The sequence below is a fragment of the Pantherophis guttatus genome, chromosome 2 (genome assembly GCF_059756535.1).
Source record: "Pantherophis guttatus breed Tessera chromosome 2, ASM5975653v1, whole genome shotgun sequence".
NCBI classification, from domain to species: Eukaryota; Metazoa; Chordata; class Lepidosauria; order Squamata; family Colubridae; genus Pantherophis; species Pantherophis guttatus.
This window is the reverse complement of record NC_142064.1, coordinates 197,477,230-197,501,250: the sequence shown is the minus strand read 5'-3', so window position 1 is coordinate 197,501,250 and position 24,021 is coordinate 197,477,230. Positions and strand designations below refer to the sequence as shown.

General features: G+C 37.5%; 1 protein-coding gene across 8 annotated transcripts in view; it reads left to right on the top strand.

Annotated features, from left to right (window-relative positions):
- Positions 1 to 23,399, top strand: part of CAMK2A (calcium/calmodulin dependent protein kinase II alpha) — a 148,621-nt gene extending 125,222 nt beyond the window's left edge. The window contains exons 13-20 of one of the 8 annotated variants that reach the window (XM_060688515.2): positions 1,786 to 1,826; positions 5,862 to 5,894; positions 6,958 to 7,006; positions 16,385 to 16,460; positions 18,073 to 18,167; positions 19,213 to 19,441; positions 20,266 to 20,328; positions 21,183 to 23,399. In XM_060688515.2, the coding sequence (XP_060544498.1) occupies positions 1,786 to 1,826; positions 5,862 to 5,894; positions 6,958 to 7,006; positions 16,385 to 16,460; positions 18,073 to 18,167; positions 19,213 to 19,441; positions 20,266 to 20,328; positions 21,183 to 21,186 (590 nt within the window). In that variant the 3' untranslated portion in view covers positions 21,187 to 23,399. Of the gene's footprint in view, positions 1 to 1,785; positions 1,827 to 5,861; positions 5,895 to 6,957; positions 7,007 to 16,384; positions 16,461 to 18,072; positions 18,168 to 19,212; positions 19,446 to 20,241; positions 20,333 to 21,182 lie in introns of those variants that run through there. The other 7 variants (XM_060688514.2, XM_087887499.1, XM_034402450.3 and 4 more) reach the window with 7 other exon arrangements.
- Positions 23,400 to 24,021: the final 622 nt, after the last annotated feature.

Below are 24,021 nucleotides of genomic sequence, written 5' to 3'. Positions count from 1 at the left end.
TTTAGAGCAGGGGTCTGCAACCTTAAACACTCAAAGAGCCATTTGGACCCATTTCCCACAGAAAAGAAGACACCGGGAGCCACAAAACCCTTCCCGTGCCAACTATTTCTTGAGCAGCCACAAAACTGGCATATGTAGTTGAATTAAACATTCTGTTTTCTTCTGAAACTTTTCTTTTCTTTTCTTTTCTTTTCTCCATGGTTGGCCTACCAGGGGGTTAAAAAGCTCAATAAATCAGCTGGAGGGTGTCACATTTTGGCGGTTGTGACGCATATTTTGAGTGATAGGGAGCCGCAGCAGAGGGGTGAAAGAGTCACATGCGGCTCTGGAGCCGCAGGTTGCTGACCCCTGGTTTAGAGCCCCTGAACAATTTACCATCCTTAAGTCTTCTGGATTCCCCAGAGTCATCTCAATTATTGTAAGAAACATATTGTAAAAAAAATGCTGAACCAGAGAAACATTTGCTCTGCTCTAACAAGTCTCCCTTACATTTTTAGAACTTGATTGATTGGGACAGATACCCTTTTTGGAAGGAACAATTGTTATGAACAGACATTATGACATTAAGGCTATTTCAGGGTTCCCCCCCACAACAAACAGATTTCTGTTTAGGAAATTACAATATGTACAGTCTCATATACAGTATATGTGTCACTGTCGGAACTGTTAGATGCAAAACCATAATTGGCTGTTGCTTTTGCATATAAGCTCATGTAATAAAGTATACATAGGTGGTATTTACATGTGACAATATGTAATTTGTTAAACCCGAGCAGTTAAGAATTTCAGCAAGTGGAAAATGCATTGCAGAATTTTTTAAAATCCCAAGTTGTAGAAAAATATAATACACTTAGAAGATTGTGCAATAGACATGTATTTCATGGAATAAGAGCATTTAAAAAGATCACGAGAAAAGCATCACAACAACTTGGGAAATAAGAGAGGATTTAGATCTTAACAATCTAAGGAAACAAGTTTTAAAAAAACAAAACCTGGAGCTGTGGAAAGGTTAATTGGCTGAGAAAACTGGAAATGATACAAGTTTATCACAAAGACTAAAAAAAAAAAAAAAAAAACCCACCAGTATGAACTTTCTATCCAGTGTGAACCAAATATAGTAATCTAGGTCTGCAATGGCAATAGAAACAGGGTAGAAAAGAAGGGGCCTGTTTTTTATCATTGTCAAAATGTGGGCTGCAGCTGTCAGGATGTCATAATTGCAGCACGTGATCTCCACCAGCATGGGGGACTAAAATTAGCAGGAAAGCCTGAGAGTGAGAAAAGCAGGCAGGCAAGAGAACACTTATCTACAGTTGTGTTGAACCATTCCTGAACCGATCTAAGAAAAAAGTGAGACCAGCAAACTTAGAAAGTGGAGTGGTTTCGAAGAGAACACTAAATCGTTATGGCCACATGGTGGGAAGATCTCTAGTCCTTTCAAGAAGGAATAAATGAACTTCACAGAGAATGCTCCTTCGGTTCGCCAACATTGCTGGGCTCTGCTTTGACTTCTTCAAAAACTTGGGAATACATGACTATAAGTGGCTGGGGTTTGTTTTGTTCAATTGGAAGGATCATAGTAATCCAGTTTGCAAGCTTTGTGGGTTTCTGAGAGACTTCCTTCCGACTGCTGGATTATTATCAGAGAATGCTGCAGCACTGATTGTGTGGTTTTCAGTTCCCTTGTCTCCTGCTCTTAGACAGTTCTCCTCATGTTGCTGATTCTCACACTTCTAACTCTGGTATCATGCTTATGCCTCTTGACCTGGTACCTTTTCTCCACAGGAGGGAAAAGTGGTGGCAACAAGAAGAATGATGGTGTGAAGGTAAGTCCTCTTCATTTCTGGATCCTGCAAGATGAAAAATACACTTGGATGTCTTTTCTAGTAGTGGGTCCCAGCGTGGCCCAAGATCTTCTGTTTCATGTGTTTCTCAATTTTTAGACACATTTTTCCCATTCTTGCCTTTTCTACAGAAAATACAACTGAAGGAGAAAAAAGTTTATATCTTGTAAAGCTTAAATATAGTAACGGTTGCCTCAGTTTATCCTCATTGCTTACTTAATCCATACCAAAATAAATGTAAAAAAAAAAAGAATTAGAGAGCAGAATTGTGAAAAGACAATAATAGAGAACTAAGCAACATTTTGACCTGCTCATCGAGGCTGAGAAATATATTCTAACAATTCTCTTTCCATTCTTACTTACTTTTATAAATTGGAGAAAACTTTGTGCCTATCTTCTAATCTTCTACATTTCAATATTATCAGATAATTATGTGATTACTTAGAAATAATCTAGGCTCAGAACTGATTTAAGTTTTCAGAAGTTATAGTGATACCGCCTTCTTGTAGAACTGTAATTCACAATTCCCCCTACGGTATTTAATATCCCAGAATATTTATGTGGCTCTGTATAATCTCACAATGTACCCAAGTGTGAATTCCTCTTGATCCCCTTAAATATTAGTTCCTAATGAATTATCTTTCTAAGCAAAGGAAGATTTTGAAGGAGGAGCCCTTACCACTTTGCAAATATCCCAGATCAATATGACAGCTGTATTCTATACTGCCTCTGGCATTTCTACTGCCATGTAAGGGCTGTCACAGGAGAGCCTAAAAAGAGAAATAGGAAGTTAGTTTAAAATTGGGATTAAAAATACCACAATTCCCAGTGGTCCCAGCCAAGATGGCCAGTGGAGAAAGTGCATGGTGATTTGATTTAGCAAGATCTGTTAGATACAGTATTTTGCTCCTCGCTTAGGTTTTGAGCAGTGGTAAGAATCCCAGCTGTTCTCTCTCTCTCTCTCTCTTTTTTTTTACCTGAATAGTTTGTTGTTATTTTTTAAGAAAATTACACTCTACTACATTAATATGATAAAGGAATTTTGGAAACCTGAGATAGATTAAAGAATTCAAGGTTGTTGTCACCCTTGGGTCTAAGGAGAAGGTAGTAAATCCAGGAACAATGCCTCTAAGTCTTTGGCTTTTGTAAGGCCATTGACACTTTGAAAGCTGGTTCATGACTTTACTGAGAAGTGGATCAAGCATGAACAACTTTTCTCTTTTTAGCAGTAATACTACTTCCATTGCTCAGCCCCAAAGTATTTGAGTTGGAAAAGAGTGTAATGTAGCTGTGCACTGACATTATAACTGTTCTATTTTCTGGAAACCAAACTGGAATTTTCTGGAAAGGTATCTGGCAACCCTTTCACAGTTCAGATGGTGACTTGATGGTGGTTTGAGGGTGTGGAAAGGAATGCAGTGTCAGAGAATGACCATATATATGCCTTGGAGATTCTGACTACAGGAGTGTCAGGCCAAGATATATATTTTTATGCTGAGGCAGCTGGCTGTTCCTAGTACTAACAGCCTTTCCTGGTGCTCTCACTGTTAATTCCTCTCAGAAACTAACCCAAAGAATCAATTTCTTCCTTTACAATAGTTAAACCAGCTTACTGATATATTCTTGTACTTTCCCCCCTCTTATTTCTGTGTGCAGCGGAGGAGTTTTTACTCGTTTTGTTTCAAGGCACAAATGTCAGATTCATGGCCACAAGATTTCTGTATTTTTCTAATAAAATCCATGGTTTGATAAACTGCTCCCAAAAAGGAAATGTTTTAAACTTTAAGTAGGATTCTTTCCATGAATAGTCCATTTTAGAAAGATAGATATTCTTGTTTGGATATAACAACAGCTCATTAAAAAAAAAAAAACTTCTTTTTAATCAGCGGCTACACAATAACATTCACTGTCCCATTCAGAATCACATCTCCACACACTGAATTAATGCAATCACTGCACTCCACCATGTCACATCCTATGTTCTAAATGACTAAGTTCACTTCCCTGTACTGTGTTCTTTTACTGTATGTTTGTCCTACTTAAATGAGGCCACTGCTTTTGTGTTGCATCGTGTTATGTCTGATTACCTTTATAATTATTGTCCAGTAAGATTTCCTACTGTATCTTTTACTAGGTTTTCAATGGAATTACCATAGATCATAGCCTAGCTAGATCCACTGTAGATAGTAAGATCTGTACTCCTTTTTCTTTTTTTTTAATTTTCAGAGGAAAGTTGTGAAGCAATCGTTTAAAAAAAAGATATGCTATACATAGATGATAGAAGAGAATGAGGATCCCAGATGCCAATAGGCAGAAATTGCTATCTTTACCCATATGATTTGAAGCATATCATAATTTAATTTGCAATACTCACATTTGAAACCAGTTTCTAAGAGCCGTGTGAAACACCTGAAGTGCTCAGCTGAACCCACTATCTGAAATGCTGAGATGCTACATCCTTTTGGAAGGGCAATACTTTCTACCTTGTCCTTGCTCACAAGAATTGCTGGGATTGCTGCCAAAGCAAAGCAGAGTACAAAACCCCAAACTGGATAGTAATGATGATAAGTAAGAGGGAACTTCAAAACATTTCTGAGTGTTCATTGAACTTCTGAAATATAGCAGGTTGATTCCCTTCCAGTGTGCAGTGTGAAGTAATTTCATCATGAATTAAAGGCAAAGTTTTAAATTATATTTCTTGGGTTATTTCTAGGATTTCTGCTCTTAATATGCAAAGTGCTAATTTATGGTGCAACATGAGTCCATGTCTGCAGTTAACGAGAGGCTGATTTTCACCATTTAGCATATGGGTGATTTTTTATGCCATTCTGAGGTTATACGAAATATATGAAATATAATCTCTGCTCCTTAGATTGTAATTAGAGTGTGTACTTTTTGCAATTAAGCATTAACCATATAGAAAAAATCTACAGTTTTAGAATTTTTTTTTAAAATGAGGATGACTAACATGTGTTAACACATTCCTACATAAGGTTAATGATTACTGCACTTTGCAGAAATCTAGGAAAGAAGCAGACATGATATGAATAGCATCTATTTATTATTTTTGTTTCCAAATAAAAAGCTTAGCAATCCTCTTCTTTTTAGTGGGAATGAAAGTACTTTGTCATCATTAAAGTCCAGTTTCCAGGTTTTCCTCTTGGGAGAATTTGTCTCCAGGCAAAATTGTATCCCGTACTCCACTGTCACTACGGCCTACGTCAAACCTACTGTTTTGCTACCTGGTAGTCAATGCAAATGCATAATGTGGGCATCTTGAAAAGTGACTGTGTGGGATCAGATATGCTTCACGTATCCATGCAAAATACTCTGTAAATGTGTTTTTAGAAGAGTACACCCATTAATCATTTTGTGAAGCAATGAATTTCAGTTGCATCAAGTGTAGTTTTAAGTTAGTAAAGTAAGAGGCTTTCAGCACTTCAGCAATTATTTAAGAAAGGTTCAGATATTGGTGTTGTAACATGCCCGCCTCACTAAGTTGAGTTAGAGGGTTATTTGAATTCCTTCTAGCTTATCTTCTTATTCTAAATGAACAATTTTTGCCTATTCTACTAGCAGGATTACAATCTTTCCTCTTGGCAAGTTTTAGTCTGCTATCTAACGTGTATTCAGCTTGGAAAATTTCCACTTGGAAATATTTGCTTTGGCTTGGATAAGAAATGAACTAAATTGAGAATTAGATGTCAAGGATGCGTTAGGGTAAGATTCATAGGCAGCAAAGATGAGTAGCACTCAGGGTGCGAATTGGACCATGTTGATTGAATTGCTCCTTGTGCGGGAAATTTTAGGCTAGCATGCTGTGTACAATGGTTGTTCTGTCTTTATTGAAGACATGGAACTCTTCATTTAAGCATCAGGCTTACCCACAAGAAAACCTATCTTCTTAGAGGGATCACCACAAGTGTCCCAGGTTCCTTGGCATCCCATGTTCTGCTCACTTCTTTCTTTCTCACTCTGTGTCTCTTCTTGTCCCATCTCTTCTCCTTGTTTTTCCAGAAAAGAAAGTCCAGTTCCAGCGTTCAGTTAATGGTGAGTGTCCTTTGTCTTCCTCAATGCTGATAATGTTGGGCCTCTCAACGTCTTCCAACCATTCCTGTTCTTAGAAAGCATAGAGGGTTGGGTTGAAGGTTGAACCTCTTCGGTGCAGCATCTCCCCTACAAATCCCATTAAACAGGAATGGATGGCACAAAAAGAAGCTGAAGCCCACCGAAGAGCACTGAGAACCTAATTTGAATTTCTAGGGAAAGGTTTTCAATGGTGCTTATCATTTAGCAGATGTGCAGACTACCTCCATCCAAGGAGACATGAAGGAAAAGACTATCTAATATGGCTCTGCTGGAACTGTGCAGTCACAAGCAATCAGACAGCTGATGAAGCTTGGTCAATTTGTTGTCTGAGACCGAGATATGAAAAAAAAAAGTCTCTGGTGGGATGAATGAGTAATCCTAGTATAGCTACCAGAGCTGTCTCGTTGATAATGCTGGAGAGTAAATAGCTCCCCTTTCTCCATGTTAATTTGTGTACCACTTGGCTGTTTATGGAAGAAAGTGTGTGTCAGGCTTTGATGGTCTGTGTGGGTCTTAGAAACCCTCTTTGTTTTACTGTACATTTCTTTCTTTACTATGCACTCAGTGTGGCCTCTTTCACTCCTGCACAGTCTCCCTCTCTCCCTCATCCTAGTTCCCTCCTGTTAATTTGTACATACCGTCTTTCACTTCTACACAGCCCTCTTATTCCTCCTAACGATAGGAGATTTCGGGACCTTCATTCCTGCTATACTGATTGGTCTTCTTTATGATGGTAGACAATTGCAAGGAAGGCGATTAAGTTCTTACATCATAATTCAGTCGGATGTCCTGCTTAGTTTTGTAAGTTTTGGATAGAAGTCAGGGAAAATGTTACAGATACAAAGGAAGAGCTGCAATTATTGACCTGTACTGATACTTATCTGGTTTTTGTTTCTTTTCAGTGTTTGATGCTGTTTGGGTAAAACCTTAATGAAAGGTTAACAAACAGTTCTAAAACAAAGTTGAAATAGTTTTACTTTGCTCCAATATTTTGCTTTTGTTTTTTTTTTCTTTTCTGGTCCAGGAATCTTCAGAGAGTACAAATACCACCATTGAAGATGAAGACACTAAAGGTACAATATAAGATTTTGGCAGAAGTAGTGTGGAATTGTTTCTAATCCTTTTGAGTCAATAACTCAGAGTTCAAATCAGTTCATTACTGAAGGAAACATTTGACCCAATTCTCATTATCCAAACACAAATACATGTCTTAGCTATCTCAACAGTACAAAAATTTTTCAGCAGAATATTACTTCCACTATAATTTCAGTTCATGAATTAGAGGACAATTAGATTTCATTCATACTACTGCAGTTCTGCTGATCTATGCAGTCCGGTTCCTAGGATTATACAATGAGAAAATATATAGGAAAGATGAACGATGGGATAACCCTCTACAACCTTGTTGTTGCAGTGCAGCTGTTGCAGTGCAGGACTGAGACCATCAATGATCATTGATCGGGGTATTTCCCCTGCTCTGCCCACCTCCTGTGATTCCTAGATGTATTTGTCCTCTTCTAAGGCACAAATATCAAACTGCATGCTATAGCTATAAAGCTAAATCAATTAGAATAGAATACTAAGGAGACCAAACAACCCACATGCTTTAGAAAATGTTCTTTGGTATATTTTTATTTCCCTTTTCCCTTTTTGTAATTGTCTTCAAAACATGGGCTGTCAGAGCTCTTCCCTGGTACTGTATTAAACTAATTCATTTTGTTGCACAAAGGTAACAAGAAATGGAATTTGGTTGAAAAAGAGAACAGAGGTTGGCAGGAGCACGTACATCAAGCCATTCTTATTAGTTTGGCTTTCAGTAGCAGCAAAGTGCCTTAGTAGTGGTTGCACACGGGCCTCAGAATGAAAAACAATACAACCAACTTGCCAATTGAAAGGTAGCAATTATGGAAGAAAGCTTTTGCTCTCCAAATCTTGCTCGTGAGCTCTCCGTATGCATATGGTTTGCCAGAATGCGGGATTAGATGAGCCTCTTGTCTGATCAAGTCCTTTCTCGTGTTTTCATTATGGACCCTTTTATATTCTTTCAGTTTAGATGACTCTAAATCAGGGCTATCAAACTCGCGGCCCATGGGCTGGATACATCACGCACTGGCCACACCCATGCCCAGTTTAGCAAAGGGAGAAAAAAGTCCTGATACATCATGTGATGCTGCTGTGACAATGCAGGTTTGACACTCCTGCTCTAAATGATCAGCAATATGCACCATAAGAATAAAATAATTCAATAATAACAGAGTAATATATAGATGCTTCTAAAATAGATAGGGCATAACATAAAATCTGCGCCCATAAATTACTTCATCCGCTTTCCAGTGGCCTTTCAACATGAGCAAGTCTTAACATGTTTTTGGAATATCAGTGAGGGAAAGGGCCATCTATGCCTTCAGAGACAAGTTGTTCCATAGAAAAGGAGCCTCATAGACAATTCCTGCTTTTGAGGACTTCTTGCTGGATAACCCCAGAGATGAGAACCCTTGGCAAACACTGACTACTTGAATGAATTAGATAAGCCTACTCTTCTCTGAATAGATGATCTTCAAGATCCTAACCTTAGTATAATGGGAAGGGAATTGCATGACAGCAGCATCAGCTTGAAAGTTTCAACGTTTCCACACCTATAATAATAATACTGTAGGATCCAATCAGGGTCTGTTTCCAGGATCAGAGTTTTGTCTTACGAGCTTTCCGACTCGTGCTGGAACCCATCTTCAGGGAACTTCTCTCTGAAGATGGGCTCCAACACAAGTCTGAAAGTTTGTAAGACAAAACCTCTGGTCCCGGTGACCAACCCTGATTGGATCCTGCAGCCTTATTCTGGGACATGTATATTAACAACAACAACAACAACAACAACAACAACAACAACAATAATAATAAATGAAGAAGTTAAATTTCTCTGGGACTTTAGAATTCAGAGAGACAGGCACCTGCCACATAACACCCCAGGCTTAACAATTGTTGATAAGAAAGACCAAAAAAAAAATCTGGCTGGGGGATGTGGCAGTGCCTGGAGACAGTAGAAGAGAAAGAATTGGAGAAGATAACATAATACAAAGACCTACAAAGAACAACTGTGGCAAAGGCAAGCAAGGGTAGTACCAATAGTAATAAGTGCCTTGGGTGCAATCCCAAAACAACTGGAACACAATTTAGCATTGTGTTGTGTTAGTATTCACTGTAAGCATTGATAAATTCGGCATCAGTCAATTGCAGAAGGAACAGTTTCCATCCTGTGACAATATGTGTAAAGCCATCAAACATCCAGATTTTCCTATCCTGGGTCCTTGGTAAGGATTTGATAGGTAGACAAAAATGCCATCCCCAGTCTGAACATCTGGCTGACTGTGTGATAATCAATGATAATAATAATAATTGTAAGATATACAGCTTCCCTAGCAGAGGATTCCTTTATATGATTCTGCCTTCCAGAGGACTCAAAAAGCACATTGAAGAGTTTTACACTCAGGAAGAGACATAAAAAAACTTTCTGGCTAACCCACCAAATGTGTGGATCCAGAGAAAGCATTCAGGCATTGCTTCATGTCTGTCTGGCAGCTTTTTCAGGAATAAGATCTATATAAAGGCACACAGCCTTGGCTGACAGTGATTTATTAACATATTTGTAAAACTTTGTAACTGAATCCCTACACCAGATTGTTTAAAAGAACATCTAAGTGGATTTTGAGGTATAGGTCTGGTTAAATGATTCCTTTCCCCCTTTTTCCTTTTTTCCAAATTGCCATCCTCGATGACTTCTCTTTCTGGGATAAAAAATGATATTGACTGGATTCATATTTGTTCTGGAGAATTATATGGAGGTGAAGAACATGTCTCAATTCAACTCTGCTGGTTGAAATATTTTAAAAAGATTGTTTGGAACAAACATTATCAGAATATGCACAAAGAATGAGTTTAGAGTCTTGGTAAGAAGATTGCCAAGTACTTTAAATGGGGCTATCTTAACCCTGTCTTATCTGAGCTGCAAAAGTTCAGGTGATTGTTTACTTCTTTGCTGCCATCTAGTGATTATCTAGATTTTTGCAACCCAATAGCTGTATAGCTATTGTGTAGCTATTGCTGGCCTATTTCAATTTTTTCCCCCACAAACTGTCTAATATAATCAATGGCAAATCCTTTCTCAGGATTAATAGTTCTAAAAAGAATAGTCCTGCATGTTAGCAATCGCATTTCCTCATTAAATTTATGTTTGCCTACATCTCATAAAGAGAGAGTAAAACTTTCATATAATTATAACATCCACCCATAAAACTAACAAATCAACTAAACAGTGGAAAAATTAAACCCAACACTGCAATTCAATGTATCTAAAAATCTCTTCAAGAGGACTGTTTTTGTCATCTTCTGAAGCATCATCAGAGTAGGACCATATATAACCACAATATGCCAGAAAAAGAGGGCTACTTATTTAGAATATCAATTTAAAATCTAACCCCCATCTTTTCTTGGGGGGGGGGGGGCGACGGTAGTGGGAAACTGAATGTATACTGTTCAGATAGTCATGGCCTTCCCTACCATTTTTTAAAAAGGCAGAAATGGAATGGCTAATTAGCCCCTGAATTGTATAGGCATATAGAAAACGTGGTCTAAGGAGGAAGATTTTCAGCAATCTTATGAGGGAGATACTTCTCTGTCAAAAAAACCTTGTGTGGTGTTCAGGAATTCTCACATACATAGGGAACGATATGCCATGTTTCTTTGAATGAGCCCATTTCCTGAAATGTTATGCACCAATACTACTAAAGATAATTGTACCGCAGTCCAAAACTATATCCTTCATATTTCCTTATTTTTTGAGATGACCTTTCTTTCTTGGGCTTATCATGATTCATACCTCACCATTTCCAATCAAGACAATGGCAGATGATTAGATGAAATTTCCGTCTTCTCAATTTTCATTTGTGCTTCTTCATTTCTCAACTATTTAAAGAGATCCCACTACTTACGTGGCTTGAACATGAAACTCTGTAATTACAGATAATCCTCAATTTACGACATAATTGAGCCCAAAATTTATGTTACTAAGAAAGACAGTTAAATTAACTTTGCCCCCTTTTACGACTTTTCTTGCCACAGTTGTTAAGTGAATCACTGCAGCTGTTAAGTTAGTAACATGGCTGTTAAATGAATCTGGCTTCCCCACTGATTTTGCTTGTCAGAAGGTCGCAACAAGTGAACCACATGACTCCGAAACACTGCAACCGTCATAAATACATGTCAGTTGCCAAGCATATGAATTCTGATCATCTGACCATGGCAATGCTGCAACAGTCATGCAAAAAACGGTCATAAGTCCCTTTCTTCAGTGCCATTCGAACCATGACAAAAAAAACGGTTGTTAAGTCAAGGACAGGCTGCTTTATTTTCTTGTGGGTATTTTTCCCATATTTTGTTTAATAAAGCAATTAATGTGGAGGTTTGGGGCTCATTTGTATTTTTTTTATCCTGCTGCCCTACTACTGCCTTTGAACTGCCCAGATCACTGTGTTATATTACAGTTTTCAGTTAATGAGAGGTAAGTGGGAAACGATCTTCTCTTGACAAGCACTGAAATTCTCCTTAATTGTGACAGAGTATGGAAACTTTATTTGTCCAATGCAGTCTGATTAGAGTGACTGGTAATTATTCTGTGTTTCTACTTTTCAATTCTTGGCCATCACCTGGGCTTAAAAATCCCTTATTGTCCCTCTCTCCCTCCTTCCCTACCTTCAATAAGCTTCTTGAAACAACTTATCTCTTTAAATATTGAGTAATATTGTAAAGAACCAAAGGTTGCCCCCAGGATCCAGTCTTCTGGCTCACACACAAACATACATGGAAGGAGGAGAAAGACAGAAGAACAAAGACAACAAATTCCACGCTCAGAATATCAGAAAGGGAAGAGCTGTGATGATGCAGTGGTTGAAATGCAGTATTGCACGCTAACTCTCCCCACAGCCAGCAGTTTAATCCTGACTGGCTCAAGGTTGACTCAGCTTTCCATCCTTCTGAGGTCAATAAAATGAGGACCCAGATTGTTGGGGACACTATGCTGGCTCTTCCATACTATCTGCGTTTCCGTACTACTGCCTCGATTTTTTGTCAAAGCAATTTGAATCCGACCTAAAGTCATTTTCCTTTTGGTTGACCTTGAAATGCAGTGGATGGGGGCACATAAGATTGGAAGAGCCTTCTTGGCAGCACATTTAGTTCAGTTTTCTGTGTCACTCAGTGGACAACTGATGCATGTGGGAAAATTTCTTCCGGCTACTTCATTGCAATTCATGTTAAGACAAGCTATCGACAGTTGGGTAGATGACTAAGACCCATCATTTTTGATAGCCACTGATAGCCTGATCTTCTATGAATTTGTCCGGTCTCCTTTTAAAACCATCTAAATGGGAGCTACTGGTAGCAAATTCCAGCTATGCACTGTGGAAAAAATATTTCCTTTTATTGTCCTAGAATTACCGTGCATTTAATTTCAATGAATTATCTCAAGTTATAATATTATAAGGAATGGAAGAAGCTTCTCTTTATCCTCAGAAATATAAACATTGCATATTTCTCTGGTATCTCCCTATACATTGCTTCATTTCAGTTTATAAAGCTTTACTTGCTATAGTTTTTCCTTCTAAGAGAACTGCTCTGGATATGTAATTGTTTGGGTTGAATTTTTTAAATATATTTTGTAGTTTTTTAATATCCTCTTTTAGATGCACCAGCACTGTGTATTTTCTGCAAATGTTGGTTTTTATATATTTTCATAAGAGAGTTACTGTATCAGCAGTTCTAGTTTAAATTCCCTTTCTGATATTCTGAGCATGGAATTTGTCTTCTTTTTTCTCCTGCCTTTCACCTTCTTCATAAAACAGCAGTGAAAATACATACATTCACACACAAACATACATGGAAGGAGGAGAAAGACAGAAGAACAAAGACAACAAATTCCACGCTCAGAATATCAGAAAGGGAAGAGCTGTGATGATGCAGTGGTTGAAATGCAGTATTGCACGCTAACTCTCCCCACAGCCAGCAGTTCAATCCTGACTGGCTCAAGGTTGACTCAGCTATCCATCCTTCTGAGGTCAATAAAATGAGGACCCAGATTGTTGGGGACACTATGCTGATTCTGTAAACCACTCAGAGAGTGCTGTAAAGCACTATGGAGCAGTATATAAGTCTAAGTGCTATTGCTATTGCCAATTCCCAAGGCCACATATCTTCTTCCATGGCAGCTGAGTTTGCTCAGGAATTTTTTTGTGAAATACTTTGTCAATTGTTTAGAAAATCCAAGTATATTGCATACCTGGCTTTATATAATATACACTGAGTTCCTTTGTCTATGTGTATTCTGATAACATCAACAACAAAATATTTGTAAGATAAGATGTGGTTTGTGGAAGCACTGCTGGCTTTTCAACAAGCTTCATTCTTCTAAGGGTTTACCTGTTTTTCCCTGTAATAATACAGCCATTTCTAACTGATTTCTCATTTCCTCTATTGCCCTTGGCTGCTTTCTAGCTCTTTGAAACAGATACTGATGTGAAATATGAATTGCATATTACTGGGCAAAGATCAGAATTGTTCTTTAAGAAACTTGGATGGATGCTATCTGCATATGGGGATTTAATTATTTTTGGTTTGTCAGGTTGACTTAGAACTTCATGTCCCATTACGTCTACTTTAATCAGAATAAAGCTGGAAGGGAGTCTAACCCCCTGCTCAAGCAGGAGATCCTATCCCATTTCAGACAAATGGCTGTTCATTCTCTTCTCTTCTCTAAAAACCTCCAGTGATGAAGCACCCACAACTTCTGCAGGCAAGTCATTTCACCGATTAATTGTTCTAACTCAGGAAAATTCTCTTTAATTCTGAATGATTCTCTCCTTGATTAGTTTCCATCTATTGTTTCTTATCTTCCCTTCTGGTGCTTTGGAAAATAAGTTGACCCCGTCTTCTTTGTGGCAGCCATTCAAATACTGGAATACTGTTATCATGTCACCTATAGTCCTTCTTTTTTCTAGTCTAGCCATACCCAATTCCTGCAACTTTTCTTCATATTACTCTCCAGGCCTTTAATTTCCTTTAATTTCCTTCAGTCTTCCTCTTGAAAAAGCCGGCTTGAATACAAATATCTATACCACATTCTTGTCTGTAAAAGCAGAAGAAAATAAATGGTTTCATGTCATCTGGAAATTTGACAATCATCCCTTCAGTCCCTTCATCTATGTCCATTTTCTTTAAAAAAAACTTGGCAACTTAAAGATGTTTGGACTTCAACTCCCAGAATTTTCCAGCCAGTATGGGGAGTTTATTTATTTAAAACTTTTACTGTATGTAGCCACCCATCTTCTAATCTAAACAGTTCTAGGTGGCTCCCAAATAAAAGTTAAAACATCATTTAAAACCATATTAAAACTATACATCTAAACATATTAAAACATTTAAAACAATAACAAAAATTGAAGTTTACTTTAACACCTTAAAGTTGCCAAGTTTGAAAAATACTGGTCTAGATCCATAATAAAAATGTTGAGCAACATAGGATCCAGAGCAGATCCAATGGCATTCTGCTTAATACTATTCTCTAAGCTGATGGGGAGCCATTGATGGGCACTTCTGGGTGTGGTCATTCAACCAGTTATGACTGTTATATCTTTTAGCCCACCTTTTACCGTTTTATTAATAAGGATAACAGATAACAGATACTTTGTCAAACATATTGCTGAGGTCAAGATGTACTATGCCCATGACATTCCCTCAGTTTATTAAGTTAATGAGTCCATTATATAGAACATAGAGTTCTATTATGCTTGTGATTAATCCATTCTGTTTCTGGCTAATTGTTTCATTCCTATCTAAGTGCTCATAAATATGCTAATAGGTCAAGTATTCAGTCAAGCTAATAGATCTGAAATTCCTTCGGTCATACATATTCTTTACTTTTCTGAAAACAGGGACACCTTTTGTTTGCCTCCACTTTTGGGAGATTGTCACCAGTTTTCCAGGAAAGATTGCAAGAGTTTTGCAGCCATCACTTCTACATCCTTCCGTGTCCTAGTAATTCATCCTGGAGATCGGAATTTGTTTAAATTTGCCAAGTATGCTTTTATCTTCCCCTTGTTTAGAATTAGCTGCAACTCCTTCCTTCCATCAGTGATACTACAGTAGTCATTGAGGCGTCAGTTCCTTTCTGAGAAAAAGCAGACATAAACTATTGAGACATTTTTGCTTTTCTTCATCTCCTATATCTTTCCTTTATGGATGCTATGTCCCTGGAGCTATGATGCTTCATTAGCTGGGGCTAACCAGCTTTGGAAAGCTCTATCAGCCAGCTGATGCTCACCTTTTCTCCATGCTACTCCAGGGAGGGTTCAAAGAAGATAATTCAATGAGTGTTCCACTTTCTGAATGACTCTTGTAACCCCTAAATGGAAAAATAAATTACTAGCCTTCCCATCCATATTTTTTCAGTGTTTGCTGACTTCTGGGGAAAAAAATCTGATAAGAAGTTCTTCAAGGGAAGGTCAATTGTTAAAAAGAAACAGCATTAAAATAGTCCAAACACTTCCCAGCTGCCTTGCTGCTATTGTTATATTTAAACATCTGTGAAGGTGAAATGCAAGTACATTAACAATTTCGCTATTGGTTGCTTTTTCCAATAGCTGTGATCATAATTGCATGTTGCAGCTGTAATTGGATGTGGGGGGAGGGGAAAGAAGAGGGATGAGTTCTAAACAATGCATATAGGAACAGACAAATTTCAAAAATATGATGCTAAATTATTCTTGGGAGATAACGGATTTTTGCCTTGAGCTCAGAGCCAAGAAGTGAGATGAGGCAAAAGTTTATGCAACGGGGAGGTGAACTACCCACCCCCACCCCACCCCCACAACTTGCACAACTGCAAAGAAAAGCACCAGCTTTGCAGTAGTTAAATAAACAAACAAACCAGGGCCAAAACCAAAGCTGAATTCCGGGTGAAGTGAGGTTAATGAGGGATGACGCCAATCTCCACATGGCACAAAACAGTAGTGCAGAAGTGCTGTGTTCCTCACCCTCAGAAGATGTTAAAGTAAAAGACAGCACACTCATTAATTTTTGGTTTTGTGTAATTGCTGCTGCAGTTGTGTTTACTTCGCATAATTCATTCCGGTTCAGATAGTTTTCGATATGCAAAAAACCACCCCTAAGAGATACTGAAAATCTTATTTATCATCAGTGTGGCTGCTGAGGTGTCCCAAAGTCTTGAATATATATTCAAAGCAGTAAGAAATAGAAACTGGATCCTCCAAATAATGAAATTTGATTTCTATGCCCAATCATATTTTATGCGTTTCCTATGCTCAGCATAGCTAAGAAGGGCTACTTATCATTGTCAGTTTCCATCCAATTTCACTGTTTCTCTTCTCTTTTTTAAAATCCAACAGTACGAAAACAGGAAATTATTAAGGTGACAGAGCAGCTGATTGAAGCAATAAGTAACGGAGACTTTGAGTCCTACACGTGAGTGTACCTGCTGTGTGTTTTGGTTTGTATAGAGGGAAAAAGCAGTCCTCTCAGCTTGCCCAGTGTGTAGGAGTGTAGTTAGTGATTCTAAATGCCTTATCTATGGAAAACAGCATAGTGATGTTGGCTGGTTTTGAAATGTCAGCTTGCTATGAAGGCAAGCAAATTAGGCAAGCTTTCTTTGATTGGTATTTAAAACACAGCTAGAAATGGTCCTCAGGAACTTTCTATTTCTCTGTCCATTGTAAATTATCTTGTTTTATCTTCCATCATAATTACAAAGAAATGGATTATTTTGGACCAGTGATAAATCTCAGCTGTTACTGCTGACTAAATTATGATGCCTGACTGAGAGAATGAACTTCATTAATGCAGTAATGAAGAATAGGGGATAAAGATCTTGTTTTTCTTTTATCCCTGACAATGAAGTTTTTTAAAAGCAAGTATTCAAAAACCACTACTAGTTCTGTAAATAATTAAGTAGCAAGGTGATTCAAACATATCATTGTTAGAGCCTAGCAGATAACTTGAAAGACATATGGAATTAATGGGAAACGTTTTTATGAGATGATTCAAATAAGGTAAATTGCTCGTTCTTGCAATATTGTGGTGGAGTCAGACAATACTGACCTTCATTTGTAAACCCATGTTTTTTTCATTATTAAAAGGAAAGACAGAAAAGCTAATTAATGGTAGCAAAACATCCATGAATTACAAGGGTATATCCTTGGTAGGTAATGAGATAAGAGATTAGTTTACATACATTTAAAAAAAAAAACCAGAACGTTTTATTTGGAAACAATTGTTTATTTTCTCCCTTTACTAAAATCATTACTTTATGGTTTATTTTCTTTTTAAAATGGATTTCTCAAACATAGAAATCTATAAAGTCTGCCATACCTTCTTTTTAAGAATAATCGGTACAGTATTAGATGGTTTAAATCATAAACTGATAACAAAACAGTAGCAAAGAATTCCCATCTAGCAAATTTAAAAAAACACAATAACATGTGGAGCAAGTACATCTAGCACTTGGGAATTGAAACCTTCTCTTTAAATTGTATCAGAAGTCAACCAGCAGCAGGATAGTTTTCGTCACACAGTTGACATGGACTTTTAATTCATCCTTCTAAAAAATACCCCTAAGCATATTATGTAAACCTATGTCTCACTATTCCAGCATAGAACTTATAAAGATATATATTAAGGTAGATTGGTACAAAGTACTTCTAACAAGGATTGCCACTTCTCTCAAAATGAGCCTGTGATTCTTCAGTGCGACATACAAGGAAGGGACTTTGATCCCAAGTCAAACCAAATTCATATAGCAACCCCCACCTCCTCTTTGAATTCAGCTTCAGTGTGCTTAACATGTTCACAATTGACCTTGTCTTGTCAATTGGATTGAGATGGGTGGCTTATGAGTTAACTGAATAAACAAATAAATATCCTTGGAAGCAGTGAAGGACAGTCTTTTTGGAGATATTAGCCTACCTCCATTCACAGCCCTTTCTCACCCTTTTTCAGCATGATGAAAAGCTTCTAAGTACATTTGAGTAGCGAGATAATTATTTTTCTTAATCCTCTACCTTTTTATGGACATCTCTAGTAAAATGTGTGACCCCGGAATGACGGCATTTGAACCAGAAGCTCTGGGGAACCTGGTGGAAGGGCTGGATTTCCATCGATTCTACTTTGAAAACTGTAAGCATTCTTATGATTTGAAAAGTTGCTGGACTTGAATTTAATTCTGTATATGTCTGTGTGTGTTTAATGCCTAAGCAATCAAGGATGGAAAGGGGAGGGCATAGTTATGTATTTCTATATGGAAGAGTGCTTTGCTTGTAAGAGAGAATAGTCATTATATGTGAATTGAAGAATTAATTATACAGGCCATCTTTATTTATTTATTTGCACTATTTAAATACCATCAACTATAGGCAATTAATTTTAATTTATCCTCTCTTCCTCCCCTTCAGACTTTGTCCTTTGGAAAATGGCTTCTAATTACACATGCACAGATAGATAGATATAGATGAAACAGAGATAGATAGAGATAGATAGAGATGGGAAAATTTCAAGGAATAGTTTGAGCTAGAATTGGTAACTCTAGGTTGTTAAAGCAGAGAAGTTGCATTTATATTCTGTCTACTCTTCCTTTCATGAAGTCAAAAATTTGACTTCATTGAGTTGATGCTGTATATATATTTACTATTACGTTTCTACAGTTCTCTGGTTGTTTGTAAAAAAAATCTGAGAGGTTGCTGTGATGGAAGGCTAATTCCAATCCAATTCCAATGTCAATTAAAAGGCTAAACAGAAGTATTTAAATTCCTATTCATATGGCTTTAAATCCCCATTCATACAGATTATTCTTAGTGATTCTCAAAGGTTTACACAAAATCATAGGTGTTCAATGTGGAATGCATATTTTTACATTCTGAGTCTGGGGTAAAAGATTTGCACAATTGTTAAATTAAGCTTCTTAAACTTAGGTTTGAATTGGAGCAGCAAAAAGCGTTTGTAGTCAATGAATAATAGAAATACACCTTTGAAAGAAATATTGCATTCTGTTTGAAATGTGGCTGGAACATACACTGAAATCCTAGCAAAATGTATTGCACGCCCTTTTTTTCCAAATTGATTCAGCTATTTCCCCATGAATGAGGTAATAATCTCCCAGGTACCCTGAGAAGATCTTGGAAGCTGCCTTCATATCATTGACTTCCCCCCCCTCCCCCATCTGCAGTGTGGTCCAGGAACAGCAAGCCCGTTCACACAACCATCCTGAATCCACATATCCACTTAATGGGAGATGAGTCTGCCTGCATCGCTTACATTCGTATCACACAGTATGTGGATACAAGTGGGATCCCACGCACTGCCCAATCGGAGGAGACACGAATCTGGCACCGCCGGGATGGCAAATGGCAAATTGTTCACTTCCACAGATCTGGAGCACCTTCGGTTTTACCACAGTAAGTCAGTCCCAAGCTATGCTGATTCCTATTATTGCTTCTCTTGACACACAGGTAGCAGTATACAGGTGTGTCAATGTAAAATATGGATTCAAAAATTCATTCTAAAGAAGATAGTGAAAAAAAAAATCAGTTAAAGCCATTGTTAATGCATCCAACATATGAACATGCAGTATTGTTTCATCATCTGTGAAATTTAGAGCTCTTTAGAGAAGTGCAACAATGAAGCTGAACAAACATTAATGTATTATTGGGCTTTTACAAGAATGAAGTATATTTTAATGTACTTTAAATGGATCCAAGATAGCATAAACTTAACCCTTCCTTTGTTCATATCCTTCTCAGAGGCATGGGTATTTTTTTTCTAGCTTACATTAATGTGTTTGAATAAAATTGCATTTATTAAATAAATAAGTGGTCCTTTTCTTTTTAAAGAAACTGCCATTCTTTCTATTCCATTATTGTATCCATACTATTACATCATAGTATTATGTAATGGGTTTGTATACTATTTTGTGCTGTGGGGGTTTGACAGCCTATGATGAAAGAGTGATGACCCAGCAGTAAGAATTTGAAACATGGGATTAGTTTTTTCTTTTTCTTTTTTAAATAAGAAATTTAGTAAACTATGTAAAATTCTTCATGGAGGGGTGGAAAAATTGTAGATTGGGGTTGAACAACACTAGATGATTCACCCATTAAAAGCATCGAGTGCTTAGCTCTGAAAAGTGTGGATTTTGCATTCTTCTGCATTCAGCCATGTTTCTGGAATTGATTTTTTTTTTCTGTTGGGTTCTTATATGTAACAACTACATGGATGTTAGGTACAATATGACCCTTTCCATGCAAAGTAGAGCTGCGCCTATTCATTTGGCTGCTATAGACGGGTAAGAATTTCATTAAATTAATTTATCAAACATATAAACATGCACAACTGTCAAGATGATTCCGTATTTGTCTACAGAGGACATTCATACATTAAATAAGTGACAAAAATAATTACTTCTATGAGGCAAGAATGGCTATCTGTGAAGAACCAGTTTGAGAAAATAGTGTTTGGGTGGAGGAAAATTTGCCCACCCCTACCCACCAGCCCTAAAAAGCTGCAGTGAAGCCCATTTTTAGAACTGGGTTGATGCTTACATGTGTATGCTCTGTCTTGCATATTCTTTTATATCAGAATTTGAGGGTTGGATATGCTGTCTTCCATCTTCTCTCTTCTCTTTTTTAAGCAGTTCTTGGGGCTTTGTGGGCCAACCCTAACAGAACCTAATAGCACAGGTGTGGGGAACAATGGCCCCTTTAGGACTTGTGGACGTCAACTCCCAGAACTCCCCTGCTGGCTCAGGAACTCTGGGAGTTCAAGTCCACAAGTCATAAAAGGGGCATCATTCCCCACATCTATAATAGCAGCTGGTCATTAGGCAATTCTTAGCAGGCTGTTCTCCTCCAGTCCCAGGGGATCATTGTTAAGACGAAGCCCTTCCAACATAGCAGCCAACCTCCTATAAAAATACATACAGTACTTGCTGTTAAAGGCCATCTTTATTTCCCCAGATTGTGAAAGCTAGACACCAGTAGCAAACAAGGTTCCATATTTGTCAACAGAGAACATTCATAGAGGTTTAGACAAGTGACAAAAATAATTATGTGGAGGCAAGAAAGGCTAGCAGTGAAGAACCAGTTTTAGAAAACAGGATTTGGTTGGAGTAAAATAACTATTTCTTTTTGTGTCTTTCAGCTGAAGCACCTGCCTTGCAGGCCAAGTTTCTCACTGCCTCACTACAAAAGGAAGATACTTGTTATCCTTTATCTAGGGAACTTGGCAGCTGGCTCTCCTATTTGTTTCTTGCTGGGAATTCCTTTTACCCTCGGAACTCCTTACCAAAATAAACTGAGCATTTAGTAGACTTCTCTCCTCCTGTTTCACCTGGTTCATGTTTGCTATTCTGTGCCATCCTAGTAGAAGACGGCATGTGTCATGGCCCTGTTGCAGGAAACGGCTTTCTGTAGACAACAAGAAACCAACATGGAAGAGGCCGAGATAAAGCCTTCATCAATTAGAAAACCAGCACTTTCTGGCCTCAGCCCCCCTGCCTCCCCATCTTCTGGAAGTTGCAAGCTACAAGTAGCTGCTCCTCCTAATTGGAGGCCATTCTGATTGGAACCTCCAGACACCACGTGAAGAAGCCTCTCTGAGTCAATGCCAGCATTTTCAGTTGTACCTGGAACCAGCTGTCAACTAAATCAGATGTCACATGTTCCTAAAACCAGGAGGCAGGCAACTAACATATTAGATGGCCATATGCATCTAGTAAATAAACAAAATTATTTGGTTTAAACTATTAATTACATAAATTCCAAACAACTTTCTATTACTCGAGAAAATCTCTATGTTCACAATTTTTTCTTGGAGTGAATTAAGTTTTATTTTGAATGGCTTGTAAAATATATCATTATCTTCCTATCAGAATATGTTTTATGATTAGGCCAACAGATATTCCTAACAATTCTAGCAAGAAAAATGCCCCCTTTTCTTCTTTTTTTTTTTTCAGAGACTGAGCTGAAAGGAAATGGCCAGTAGTTTGTCATCATGACTATGACTCTAAGTCAGTGTTGGAAATTTTCAGATTTGTGGACTTCAACTCTCCATCCTGGCTGAGGAATTCTGGGAGTTGAAGTCCACACATCTTAAAGCTGCCTAATTTAAAAAAAACAAAAAAACATTGTTCTAAGTAACCATAAAAGAAATAATAGCTTGAAAATATTGACATGACAGCAATTATTTCCATGTTAGTTTTCACTATAATGAGATATTTTCAAAATAATTACGACTATTCAATTTATAACAGGAACTTCATTTATTTATGATCAGTTGGGAAACAGCTGCCTTAAAAAAAGGGCTGTTTTGACTTAATAGGCTACTGAGTTTGACTTTGTCTTTGTCTCAGCAGGCCTTTTGTTTCCTTACCTTTAACATTGTGAATTTTATTTTCTCTCTGCCTCTCCAAGACTTGGATTCTTAATTAGTTAATAGCAGTAGCCGGACTCCCAGATCTGGGCTATCTCTCTTTACTACTATCTAGCAGTCAGCTGAATTTTGGTAGCACTAAGCCGTTAACAATCAAATAAATCAGCAAATGACTCCCAAAGCCTACTTTCATCCACCTTTCCTACATATAAATTTCAGGAAACATGGCAGCATGGAAGATACCTATGGTGTGGAACCAAACTGCCCCTTAATTTGAAATAAAAAGAGAGGCCAACCCTTTCCAGCAAAGATAGAAAATGCAAACTTTACAAATGACACTTTGAGGCATTTCGATGATGCTTTTAACAAACAAAATGAAACCTTTCGCTATTTCTTGTACTTTGCATGCCTTTTTACAGGAAAAATGAAACCCGTGTTATTTCGTAAACTTTTGAGTATTGCTGAAATGGATCTTTATGTAATACCTAGAAATATCAACTGTTTGGGTTTGTGGTTGATTTTTTTTTTTTAAATAAAGTTGGGGTGGGGTGGGTGACTTAATATGTTATTGTTTACATTTGGAGTTGACTTGTGATAAATTGTTATGAAAAGTGTAAAAAAGTACAAGAAACTAAAAACGGGGAAGAAGGATGTGTGACATGGCCCTATGGAAAGGCAGAAAGAAGTTTACACAAATACAAGAACCCTGTCAGGTTCACTTGTTATATGCTGCGGAAGTCTGACAATCCATACTACACATCTGAATGGCATCATGAAGACAGAATCAACTTTGGAACAGTGGCAATACCTGTTAGTATATCATGACATAAAAGCCAGCTAGAAGAAACAGAGAAATTGATTCTTCTTAAGCCTGTATCTTTTTTTTTTTTTTTAATGATAGAGAAAACATGTTGAAAATGACCTGGAAAGCATCACCTACTTGCCTTCCAAGGATAAAAATAAGAAACCTGAGGATTTTAAAAACTTTTTGGCAGTCTCTATGTTTCTTGTTCCCTTTTATTTTTTTCCAGCTTTAAGAGTCTTTACTCTTTGGTGTGAGATTAACTACCATACACTTCTACTACCAGGGGAATGAACTTATAAATGGCACTTCCTTCATTTGCATGACATCTAACTTTATAAACCGCTATATGTATTTCAAAGCAAACAAACAATGCTTGTTTAGGAACAATTACAACAGAAAATGGATAAGCTTGCTGTATACATTTTGAATGATGTAGTTTTACCTTTTCCGTAAAATGCTTAGCTTTCCATCTTCTAAGACAGTGTGAATACATGATGCTATAAAGCTATGTTTGCAAAATGCAAGAATAATTTCCCACTGGAGCAGGGGGGAAGTGATGACAATTACAGGGCGCCTACTTGATAGGATTTGATTGCCTTAAATAGAAGTTTACTTTTTTACATGGAACAAAGTAGAAATATACCATTTACACAAAACTGATAACATAATTGGATGATTCAATGCTCCATTGGAGCTGTGAAGAATTATATTGAGATTATTTGAGTTGGGAGGGCTTTTAGAGTTCAAGAGGTATTGTATGATTGTATGGATCTGAATACATGTTCATATTTAAACTACTTGGGT